Raw genomic sequence first — 12,836 nt, 5'->3', positions numbered from 1 at the left:
ACGCGTTTCTTGATAGTAAACATCCCTTCAAACTTATATAAAACCTGTAGAGAATTTAAAGGAGAATACAATGGTATTTGTTTCAAATCTCTGGTGTGCATTGTTCACCTGATATTTGATGTGATTGTTTTTGCAATTTTTTGACTGTTTCATAAAGATTAATCAGTATCTGTCATCAAAATATTTTGTTAAGCATTACTAAACATTGTAGACCAAAAAATTTCCTATCGAATGAGCTATTGCTTAAAGCTCTGGCATGACTCTATCATGAAATATTGAAAATATTGTCCTGATCAAAAAATCGTCACCAGATTTTTTGCTTGCTATCACAGGCAGATTTTGAAGAAAAATCCATGATTTTGCATGATACCCTTTTTTGACCATATCTCGACAAATACTCATTGGATTCGCACAAAACAAAGACCATTAAATAGCTCTACGTTATATCCATTATAATATAAAAGTTTCAAGTAACAGATGTGCGTTCCCTTCATAAATTTGCTCAAAATCGTATATTTCATGAGCTACAAGCAGGGGATATTCAATTTTATATTTATTTATCTATAATAACCATATTATCGTATAGGAAATTGAAAAAGAAACAGAAGCTATTAAGCTTTAAGCTCATATTCACTTAGTAAAATTAACCGGTACGGCCCTTTGAAATTTGTCCATTTTCACTCTTTTTCCTCATTACTCATCGACATCGCTCTCAGCAAGCCCAAATACAACATTCCCTAATCAACCAAAGTACCCTCTACAACTTTTATTGGACATACAGCCAACATTCATATAGTAATCTAATGACTTTTATTAGTAGCATCTGTCCATAATTTGCACATTTCAAAAATCTCACTTTCCTCAACCACATCTCTTCCTATCTAAAATCCAATCACACCATCGTCTTCTACGCAAAGTTTCGTTATACTAACTTGCTAATTTCAAAGCTCTAGCATCACTTTTTCAAAAATCGATGTTCGATCGTCCAAAAGTCGAAAACCTCAAAATTAAAAAACATTTTGTACATCCAGGTCCTCATAGGTAAAAAAAATTAGAATCTCGTCAAACTTAAATATGTTGTAGAATAATGATATTGGAGCAACTTCTTAGTGGGAACATTACATTGGAAATGCATACTTCATGAGATAATCAACATTGGAGATGCTATTTTTAAGCGGGGGAATATACATACTTTAAATTGGAAAAGTTATTATTCTTGAATAAAGCAAGCTACAGTTGTCTAGTCTCAGCAACAAGATTCTTCAACATGTCATGTATCTATTGATAACTTGAAACCAGCAAGTTAATATGGCCCTTTTCGTACGCTCCGATTTTTAAAATGCTTGGTCAAATGCACACTTGTGTAGTGTACACATGCGGAAGGTCAACGGAGCTTCAATTTATAATATTTTGAATGAGGATCTATGGGATTACAAAATCTATCGACTTTAAAATTACGCGTTTCTTGATAGTAAACATCCCTTCAAACTTATATAAAACCTGTAGAGAATTTAAAGGAGAATACAATGGTATTTGTTTCAAATCTCTGGTGTGCATTGTTCACCTGATATTTGATGTGATTGTTTTTGCAATTTTTTGACTGTTTCATAAAGATTAATCAGTATCTGTCATCAAAATATTTTGTTAAGCATTACTAAACATTGTAGACCAAAAAATTTCCTATCGAATGAGCTATTGCTTAAAGCTCTGGCATGACTCTATCATGAAATATTGAAAATATTGTCCTGATCAAAAAATCGTCACCAGATTTTTTGCTTGCTATCACAGGCAGATTTTGAAGAAAAATCCATGATTTTGCATGATACCCTTTTTTGACCATATCTCGACAAATACTCATTGGATTCGCACAAAACAAAGACCATTAAATAGCTCTACGTTATATCCATTATAATATAAAAGTTTCAAGTAACAGATGTGCGTTCCCTTCATAAATTTGCTCAAAATCGTATATTTCATGAGCTACAAGCAGGGGATATTCAATTTTATATTTATTTATCTATAATAACCATATTATCGTATAGGAAATTGAAAAAGAAACAGAAGCTATTAAGCTTTAAGCTCATATTCACTTAGTAAAATTAACCGGTACGGCCCTTTGAAATTTGTCCATTTTCACTCTTTTTCCTCATTACTCATCGACATCGCTCTCAGCAAGCCCAAATACAACATTCCCTAATCAACCAAAGTACCCTCTACAACTTTTATTGGACATACAGCCAACATTCATATAGTAATCTAATGACTTTTATTAGTAGCATCTGTCCATAATTTGCACATTTCAAAAATCTCACTTTCCTCAACCACATCTCTTCCTATCTAAAATCCAATCACACCATCGTCTTCTACGCAAAGTTTCGTTATACTAACTTGCTAATTTCAAAGCTCTAGCATCACTTTTTCAAAAATCGATGTTCGATCGTCCAAAAGTCGAAAACCTCAAAATTAAAAAACATTTTGTACATCCAGGTCCTCATAGGTAAAAAAAATTAGAATCTCGTCAAACTTAAATATGTTGTAGAATAATGATATTGGAGCAACTTCTTAGTGGGAACATTACATTGGAAATGCATACTTCATGAGATAATCAACATTGGAGATGCTATTTTTAAGCGGGGGAATATACATACTTTAAATTGGAAAAGTTATTATTCTTGAATAAAGCAAGCTACAGTTGTCTAGTCTCAGCAACAAGATTCTTCAACATGTCATGTATCTATTGATAACTTGAAACCAGCAAGTTAATATGGCCCTTTTCGTACGCTCCGATTTTTAAAATGCTTGGTCAAATGCACACTTGTGTAGTGTACACATGCGGAAGGTCAACGGAGCTTCAATTTATAATATTTTGAATGAGGATCTATGGGATTACAAAATCTATCGACTTTAAAATTACGCGTTTCTTGATAGTAAACATCCCTTCAAACTTATATAAAACCTGTAGAGAATTTAAAGGAGAATACAATGGTATTTGTTTCAAATCTCTGGTGTGCATTGTTCACCTGATATTTGATGTGATTGTTTTTGCAATTTTTTGACTGTTTCATAAAGATTAATCAGTATCTGTCATCAAAATATTTTGTTAAGCATTACTAAACATTGTAGACCAAAAAATTTCCTATCGAATGAGCTATTGCTTAAAGCTCTGGCATGACTCTATCATGAAATATTGAAAATATTGTCCTGATCAAAAAATCGTCACCAGATTTTTTGCTTGCTATCACAGGCAGATTTTGAAGAAAAATCCATGATTTTGCATGATACCCTTTTTTGACCATATCTCGACAAATACTCATTGGATTCGCACAAAACAAAGACCATTAAATAGCTCTACGTTATATCCATTATAATATAAAAGTTTCAAGTAACAGATGTGCGTTCCCTTCATAAATTTGCTCAAAATCGTATATTTCATGAGCTACAAGCAGGGGATATTCAATTTTATATTTATTTATCTATAATAACCATATTATCGTATAGGAAATTGAAAAAGAAACAGAAGCTATTAAGCTTTAAGCTCATATTCACTTAGTAAAATTAACCGGTACGGCCCTTTGAAATTTGTCCATTTTCACTCTTTTTCCTCATTACTCATCGACATCGCTCTCAGCAAGCCCAAATACAACATTCCCTAATCAACCAAAGTACCCTCTACAACTTTTATTGGACATACAGCCAACATTCATATAGTAATCTAATGACTTTTATTAGTAGCATCTGTCCATAATTTGCACATTTCAAAAATCTCACTTTCCTCAACCACATCTCTTCCTATCTAAAATCCAATCACACCATCGTCTTCTACGCAAAGTTTCGTTATACTAACTTGCTAATTTCAAAGCTCTAGCATCACTTTTTCAAAAATCGATGTTCGATCGTCCAAAAGTCGAAAACCTCAAAATTAAAAAACATTTTGTACATCCAGGTCCTCATAGGTAAAAAAAATTAGAATCTCGTCAAACTTAAATATGTTGTAGAATAATGATATTGGAGCAACTTCTTAGTGGGAACATTACATTGGAAATGCATACTTCATGAGATAATCAACATTGGAGATGCTATTTTTAAGCGGGGGAATATACATACTTTAAATTGGAAAAGTTATTATTCTTGAATAAAGCAAGCTACAGTTGTCTAGTCTCAGCAACAAGATTCTTCAACATGTCATGTATCTATTGATAACTTGAAACCAGCAAGTTAATATGGCCCTTTTCGTACGCTCCGATTTTTAAAATGCTTGGTCAAATGCACACTTGTGTAGTGTACACATGCGGAAGGTCAACGGAGCTTCAATTTATAATATTTTGAATGAGGATCTATGGGATTACAAAATCTATCGACTTTAAAATTACGCGTTTCTTGATAGTAAACATCCCTTCAAACTTATATAAAACCTGTAGAGAATTTAAAGGAGAATACAATGGTATTTGTTTCAAATCTCTGGTGTGCATTGTTCACCTGATATTTGATGTGATTGTTTTTGCAATTTTTTGACTGTTTCATAAAGATTAATCAGTATCTGTCATCAAAATATTTTGTTAAGCATTACTAAACATTGTAGACCAAAAAATTTCCTATCGAATGAGCTATTGCTTAAAGCTCTGGCATGACTCTATCATGAAATATTGAAAATATTGTCCTGATCAAAAAATCGTCACCAGATTTTTTGCTTGCTATCACAGGCAGATTTTGAAGAAAAATCCATGATTTTGCATGATACCCTTTTTTGACCATATCTCGACAAATACTCATTGGATTCGCACAAAACAAAGACCATTAAATAGCTCTACGTTATATCCATTATAATATAAAAGTTTCAAGTAACAGATGTGCGTTCCCTTCATAAATTTGCTCAAAATCGTATATTTCATGAGCTACAAGCAGGGGATATTCAATTTTATATTTATTTATCTATAATAACCATATTATCGTATAGGAAATTGAAAAAGAAACAGAAGCTATTAAGCTTTAAGCTCATATTCACTTAGTAAAATTAACCGGTACGGCCCTTTGAAATTTGTCCATTTTCACTCTTTTTCCTCATTACTCATCGACATCGCTCTCAGCAAGCCCAAATACAACATTCCCTAATCAACCAAAGTACCCTCTACAACTTTTATTGGACATACAGCCAACATTCATATAGTAATCTAATGACTTTTATTAGTAGCATCTGTCCATAATTTGCACATTTCAAAAATCTCACTTTCCTCAACCACATCTCTTCCTATCTAAAATCCAATCACACCATCGTCTTCTACGCAAAGTTTCGTTATACTAACTTGCTAATTTCAAAGCTCGAATTTCAAATCGAAATTCAAAGAGAAATCAAAAGAGAAATAAAAGACCCAAGAGAAAGCCAGCGAGCGATGATTCCAAGGTATAGCCCCTGCCGTGGCTCTCTGTTTAGAGGTCATATAGGACTGTCTTGCAGATCTCTTTTGACGAAGAGGTGAGGTAGAACTCTTATTTTCAGTTTCACTCTGCACATTTCACCGGGGCTGCTCTTTCCAAATGCATAGAACATCTAAAACACCTACTACTTGTTTTACTAATGCGAGATGTTGATAAACAATAATTCGATTGGAGACGTGTACAGCAAAAAAGCGGGAGATTTATCAACAAAGCTTAATTGACAAGCGTTTGTTCATCGTGAGCTATGTACTAAGAATATGGCTTGAGGTGGTTCCTAGGATAGCAACAGAATTGATGTAAGGAAGCCGCCAAATCTTTATTCAGTTGAGAAGCTTGCAATTGTAAGGACGTTTCTGGCAGTTGATTTGGCCAATGTTTTATGAGCAAGCAGCCTTAGGAGGTATTATGCCACTTTCTAAGATGTTGATTACTTGGAATCTACCTGAAGTATAGGAATAGAAGATCAGAAATTTTGGCCCTGAATCTCGAGACAGAAGTTTTTTAAACGCATATTTTTGATGATTGAGCTTGCTGTTGTAGCATCAGAGTTAACATATCCTATTGATCCATTTATGAAATGAGACCAAATCATACAATAGGTAAACAAGTTGAAGCTGCCATCTAAAGTAGTTTGATTTATTTAGGTCTATATTGAGAATTGGAGTGTGCTTATTATAAAGATATATGAATGATAAGGAAGGGAAGGGATAAATTATATGAATGATAGAAGCTTTGAGTAGCTTTAGTGGGCACCTGGGCTATGAACTAAAGGTACATACTCAGGAACGAACATGGAGCTTTCTACAACGTCACTCAACATCTCGCCCTCCTTTAATACAGCAGTGGCAACACCTTCCTCGAAAGCGACTTCACAGACACGGGTGCCAACAGCTAAAGCAACATCACGCAAGTAATGCACACCAGGGAAAAGAGTACCTTCCTTTAGTTGTTGAGGGCTGGCCATATCAGCAATGGTCTTTGCGGTTTCCAAAAACATGTTGGGAGTAACACGGCTAGCTCTAGAGACAGTGATACCAAGACCAAGACCGGGGAAACTGTAAGAGTTGTTACATTGATTGGTTCTACCAACACGACCATCAGGCAAGTTGACATCAGAGAAAGGACTACCAGAAGCAAAGATAGCACGACCGTCGGTCCATTTGAATGCTTCCTCAGCAGTACATTCAGCACGGGTATCAGGATTACTCAAGGGGAAAACGATAGGCTTTTCTTGATACTTGGCCATGGTACGAATAGCCTTTTCACTAAAGACACCAGGGACGCCAGTCAAACCTAAGATGACAGTAGGCTTCACTTGCTCAACCACTTCCTCCAGACTAAGACGATCTGACATGTCAGCCTTGACATAACACTTTTGACGTTTATCGAGTTTAGTCATTCTATCGCCACCACCAACAATGGATTGAGGATCGCTCTTGTTCAAGGTAGGGTTACCAAGGAGGCCATGTTGATCCAGCATCCAAATACGAGAATAAGCTTCATCGCGAGACTTGACTCTACCTTGAGCGACCATGGCATCAACGATACCTTCACAAACACCAACACCTGCGGAGCCAGCTCCAACACAGATGATACGTTCTTCATTGAGACTTTCTTGAGAGCGGCCACGAGCTTTGAGAGATGCAAGGATACCAGCCAAAGTAATGGCAGAAGTGGATTGAATGTCATCATTGAAGCAAGTAATCTTGTCTTGATCTATAAATAAAAAGAGGCATGAGCACTCCTTTGTGATACCCACAATTAATAAAACTTACATTTGTTCAACAAGTTGTAGGCGTGAGGGTACTTGAAATCCTCGAATTGAATAAGAGCATCTGTAGAAATTAACAGTCAGTACAAGGCTGTTGACATGTCAATGTAACCAACTTACTAGGCCATCTACTGTGGACAGCAGTAACCCATTCATCGACGAATGAATAGTATTCTTCGCCATCTAATCTAGGGTGGCCCATACCGAGGTAAAGGGGATCATGTAACAAAGACTCATTATTTGTACCAACATCCAAGACGACAGGAAGAACTGAGCGAGGACGAATACCACCAGCGGCGACGTACTAGAAGCAGAGAAATAGGGGGTTAATATTCGGGGGAACAATATTACGGGAATGAAGCCAAGGATACATTACCAAACTGAGTTTACCGATAGGAATTTGCATGCCATTTGCACCCAAATCACCCAAACCTAAAACACGAGAACCATCTGTAACGACAATCACATCCACTTCATCATGAGGCCAGTTGTGAACCATAGCAGACATAGCACCTCTGTCTTGAGAAGAGAAATACATGCCACGAGAACGACGGTAGATGGAATGAGACATCAGACATGCTTCACCAACTATGTAAAAGAAATATAAAAGATTTTTAGTTATAGACCCTTTTCGTAAGTTACGGGAGAAATTGGGTAAAACTAGTGTCGCAAAGGGAATTATACAAACACAGCCAATTCTTTTAAAATTCTTACCAGTAGGGGTATAAATGATACCAGATAATTCATCTAGGTAGTTGATCAAGAGCTTGTAGAATAGGGTCTCGTTACGATCTTGAAGGGCGGATAAAAAGACGAATTTGGCCAAGGGAGTCTCCAAAGCATCCAAATTACGCTTGATACGTAACAATTGCTTGTCCATCTCTTGACAACGAGGAGGCACCAAACCACGAATGGAAAGACGTTCTCTTTCTGCAATGCTGAAAGCAGTACCTGTAAGGATCACACAATATTAGGCCATGGCATTGGATCAACAGTGGTGCATACGTACCCTTTGAAAGTAAGGGATCATGAATGATATTCACACCTCTTAAAGGTGTCAATTGAACAGTTTTATCTTTTCTAGGATCAGTTCCGAGTCCAATGGCTGAAGCAGGAAGACCGTAGTTGCGACGAGCAAGGCTGTAGCCTTGACGCATAGCAGTCGTTAAATTTCTCGATAGTGATCTTGTAGTTAACATGTTTAATAAATAAGGGTTTGATTAAATTAAAATACAAAGGAAAAAAAAGAAGAGAGGAAGACGTAAACATCATGAATTAGGCTTTATATACAAACCTGCTACCCGTGGTAACATTTGTAGCGGCGTTCATAGGTGCTACCCCGCTTTTTCTCGTTAAAAATTGCAATTTTCATCTCGAATCATACATTTAGATGGCTGATTCATCTAGATCCAGCCAAGATGCATCAGATCAGCTATACTATCATGTTTGTTTACTGTTTTTTGTATTCGATTCCAATCAAACCTTGACCATTTCAGAGGATAGATTACTAGATATAGCAATGTGAAATATATGTTTTGTATATTTTGGTTACAAATATTTCAAATTTGCTTTGGGTTGATTGGTGGATGAGTCATTGCGCCTGTCCATCCTATGAAGCCCTTTGTCTGCGTCCACCTACCCCGCTCTGATCAATGAGATACGATAAAAAGAAAATTGAAATGGTTCTAAGAGCTGTCGAGCTACTGTCTACACACTCTTACTTGAAATCCTCTACAGTAATTTCTTGTAAACTAAATTCAGGCACCAGCTTTCAAAATGGGAAATTGACATTTGATCGTCTAATATACATGCTGTTGCACGAATGGTATATAATTTTTTTTTTTAATTGTCCTGTATAAATCTCACGCTTATGTAACAGCATCCTCTACGACTTAAATGTTTTTTGAATTTCTAGACAATGGCCCATTTATATATTGTAATATTCAGGGCGGAGATCACCCTGCAATTTGTAAACATTTGAAGGAACAAACTTACCCCTCACTTTGTCTTGGCAAACAATCATTGTCTGTGCGCAACAAATTATAAATAAACCCCAGAGCTTGCGAGCAGAATTTCCACTTTATCTCTTTTTGTTTTGCAAACAAGATTTGCAGTTTATTTACATAACATGGCCATAATTGACAAGCATCTCCAAATGTGCATAAATCACCCTTCATGACGATTGACATGCGAAACAAGACTGCCAAGAGAGTGATTGGCATGTAAGTATAGGAGAGAAAGATGATATTTATTACATAAAGAGTATTTTATGCACATATCTAAATATGTATATAATTGGGAATAATACAATCAAACAGTACAACTTTAGGAAGGATAACAGGAAAATAAATATAAACATATATGAGAGAGAAAAACACTATACTCGGTCAAGGAGTGGCATTGTGATTGTATGAAAATTATTAAGGAGAGGATATCGATATATGGTACAAACTTGAACTAAGGCTTTGCAATAGCCGGGGTGGATTTCTTCTTATTTGCGCCTCGCCTAGCTGTTAAATCTCGCCAAACAAAGCAAAAGTTTCCTGCTAGTTGCATCTTGGGTTTTCGGCCTCTCTTTTTCTTGGGCATGCTCAATGTTGTGTCCATTGTGGTATTCGTAAACGTATTTTGCCCCTGTTGCTGCATCTCATCCTTTGATTTAGTCGCAGTAGACGATGTTGGCCAATGTAGCACCATGAAATCCTCATCCTTGTCCACCATATGTGATTGCGTTGGCTGTTCATGCTGCTGTGATGCTTGTGGTGAGTGCGCTGAAACTTGGTGCTCGGTCTCCTTTGTTTGCTGCTTCACATCCCATACTGTGGGAGTTACAAATGTCCAACTGTCACGTTGATGAGGCTGTGGGCGAGACGTGTTTGGAGGCCTACCTCTTTTTCGCTTCGCAATGTAAGGCTCCACTGAAGGCGATAGATCCGAGAAAATAGGCGGATCAGATAATCTACGGCTCATGTTTGTGGATGACTGGGAAAAATTAGAGTTGGTGGAATTAGTTGAGGCATTGGAAAGTGATCGACATCGTCTGGTATTCGTAGGAGGAGGTAACAAAAGTCGGTAAGCAGGGTAGGGTGATGTTTGAGGAGACAATTGCGGCGGAGAATCAAGCGATAACGAGCCCATGAATGGAGAAAGAGATGGCGAGGAGCTATTGTCACTCAATGTCGATGAGTACGGTTCTACGGGCTCCAAGAGTGAGCTGGAAGAAGACAATGAAGGTGATGGTAGACAGAGTGTTGGTAAATCGGTGGGATCGTCCTGATGTTGCCGCTGATTGCACTGCAACAGCAAACTGACAGGTGGTAAAGTGCAGGTATTGCTATCCGATGTCACAGCATTGCTGCCATCGTGATTTGATATTGAGGCTGAGCAAACAGGTGATGGTGGATGTAGAAAGAATTCAATCTGTTGCGCCATGTTGTGTGATGATGTAAAAAAGATAAAAAAGAGCAAAAGAAGAAGAGGAAGAGGGGAAAAAAAGATTTAATTTATATTTTTGGCCTTATTTTACCATCTATGGATAATAAAATTAAAAAGAATTCATGGAAACTTCCCTTATTACACCTTCGTATGTAGTCAGTCACACCAGCAATCCATGATTACTACTACATTCTCGCAATTAGAATCATATTACAGACATTTACTCTTTTCTTACGCATCTAGGACCCGCATACGCAAACATTCTGTATACAGAAAATGAGCTCTACCTTGCCGTAACGTGTGACAATGTCTAGAGCGAGACCAGATTATTAAATCAACTCGTTAGATCTACTCTATTCTCGAGTAAAAAGTCGTTTGCACAAATGCTCCCTTCCATGTTAAATCATCCATCACATGTAGAGCAAATCAGCCAACACTTGACCGCTGATCTGGAGCTATTTAGGCAGTATGGCATCCTCTTTCTCGAGCAGATATCTGACCAGACTATCGACATCAAGCCCATCATTGTACTATCGTGTGTCAATAGATATTTTATCCAGTGTTTAGCAGATAATGAGAAAAGCTTGAAAGATGTTGTCGATGAAGCCCGTTTGATCGTGTTTTCCTATTGTTTGAAGGTCCGTAATTTGTCCATATATAGCAAATCCGTCAGTTTTTGTAAAAAAATGAAATGTAATAGATTCGTAATACTAGACAAGATTTGGACGATATTGAAATCTATCATGTATTATATTCAGTTTTAGGTCAATGCGCTCCTTCGAGCACTTTATCTTGGCAAAAAGAGCTCGACATGTCATCGCAGGCAAAGGAAAAGAAAATGTAAAATTGAAATTTGGCTATTCAAAAGAACAAATGTGTCCCTGATGATCCGCTTTTGAAATACAGGTTGCAAGATTGCGATGATCTGATCGAGCATTACATTCGCAATCCTAACGATTACCCAGCAGAGATTTTAGTCGACGATCAAGACCCAGGCAAAACTATAAGGTTAAAATTTGATAGCTATCATCATGCTGTATTTCTTTTAACCTTATTATCGTAGATGTTTACTATTCAACCTCTTGTTTGAGTCTAAAATGAAACCGCTCCAGCTCAAGAATGATAAACATTTTGCAGTAAGGCGTGCAGTTTGAACCTAAAATACATCAAATATTCATACATTGCAGTTTTCTGACGCCTGGGCTCGTCTGTTGAAGCATGCTTCAAATTCACCCGCACATGTAGAATTCAATGTTGTGGTACAACTGACAGAGAAATCACTGTGGGACATTCAAGTAAAGTCTCCCATTTAAATGCTCCAGAATCCTGAAAGTTCTCAAAAATTCCATTTAGGCTGAACATTTACATCTCCCATCGCTGCAAGAGACCGCAATAAACGCCCATCCCGTCGTCTTTTCCAATCAACAAGAGTATGAAACTACATTGCGAGAGTGTCTAAAGTCTTTGCAAGTGGCGCATACCATGTACATTAGCACCATTGTTTACAGCATGATCCAACTAATTCAACATGCCCGTGTATCATATAATGACGACGATCAAGTAAGTCCACTTTAGAATAGCAGCAAAACCTGATCCCTTAACCACCCCCTCCCCTCTCTAGTTCCAGGGCCGCATTAATCAAATGAGCCGAGCTATTTGGTTTGAGCTATACCAATCTTTATTAACCGACGCAGCATTTGAAACGCTCCCCTGCGAAGCATCTCCCATCATAGCCAGACTATTTAAAGTTGCCGCCTGTTACATTCAGTTTAGATTGGCTCTCAATATACCCTATACCGAGTTTCCGATGTCTATCTGGGACCATTATTACTTGCAGAGATCGATATTTCTCAAGTCTACCGGTATCACAGACAACACCTTGTTGATTGAAAAGGTGGTTTTTACTAGTGCAGGTGCATTACTTTGAATAAAAACACTCGTCATCCCCCCCCATTATCACCCCTCTTCGATGCCAAGACAATGCAAAGGAGAGGTTTTCTTTGTAAAACTGTGATCATTTAGGAGCCTCCTTACCAAAGAAAGAGGACATTCTGCCATTAAATAGCTACAAGCATTAGATTACGGTTTATATGCATTGCTTTGCATAAATCATATCAAAATTAAGAAGCTTGATAGTTGCATTGCGCTTCAAACGTTGCAACGATGGAGGCCCATGTCAATAATGCTGGAAACTGCG

The 12,836-nt window shown here is 37.2% G+C and overlaps 3 protein-coding genes across 3 annotated transcripts; 1 reads left to right on the top strand and 2 right to left on the bottom strand.

Moving 5' to 3' along the window:
* Positions 1-6,175: 6,175 nt before the first annotated feature.
* Positions 6,176-8,403, bottom strand: ATC70_010413 (uncharacterized protein; the record flags this gene model as incomplete). The annotated part of the gene is made up of 6 exons (XM_064829631.1): positions 6,176-7,149; positions 7,209-7,268; positions 7,325-7,508; positions 7,581-7,792; positions 7,919-8,155; positions 8,214-8,403. 6 exons carry the CDS (start codon positions 8,401-8,403, stop codon positions 6,176-6,178), a joined length of 1,857 nt encoding a protein of 618 aa, XP_064682133.1.
* Positions 8,404-9,661: 1,258 nt separating this feature from the next.
* ATC70_010412 (uncharacterized protein) lies at positions 9,662-10,636 on the bottom strand (the record flags this gene model as incomplete). The annotated part of the gene is made up of 1 exon (XM_064829630.1): positions 9,662-10,636. The coding sequence occupies one exon, from the start codon at positions 10,634-10,636 to the stop codon at positions 9,662-9,664; it is 975 nt and encodes a 324-aa protein (XP_064682132.1).
* A 279-nt stretch (positions 10,637-10,915) lies between these two features.
* Positions 10,916-12,566, top strand: ATC70_010411 (Pyr_redox_2 domain-containing protein; the record flags this gene model as incomplete). The annotated part of the gene is made up of 8 exons (XM_064829629.1): positions 10,916-10,932; positions 10,986-11,277; positions 11,340-11,479; positions 11,546-11,647; positions 11,703-11,775; positions 11,827-11,934; positions 11,993-12,199; positions 12,261-12,566. The coding sequence occupies 8 exons, from the start codon at positions 10,916-10,918 to the stop codon at positions 12,564-12,566; spliced, it is 1,245 nt and encodes a 414-aa protein (XP_064682131.1).
* Positions 12,567-12,836: the final 270 nt, after the last annotated feature.

The sequence above is a fragment of the Mucor velutinosus genome (assembly GCF_035048745.1).
Source record: "Mucor velutinosus strain NIH1002 chromosome Unknown tig00001564, whole genome shotgun sequence".
NCBI classification, from domain to species: domain Eukaryota; kingdom Fungi; phylum Mucoromycota; class Mucoromycetes; order Mucorales; family Mucoraceae; genus Mucor; species Mucor velutinosus.
This window is presented reverse-complemented; position numbering and strand designations above follow the sequence as displayed.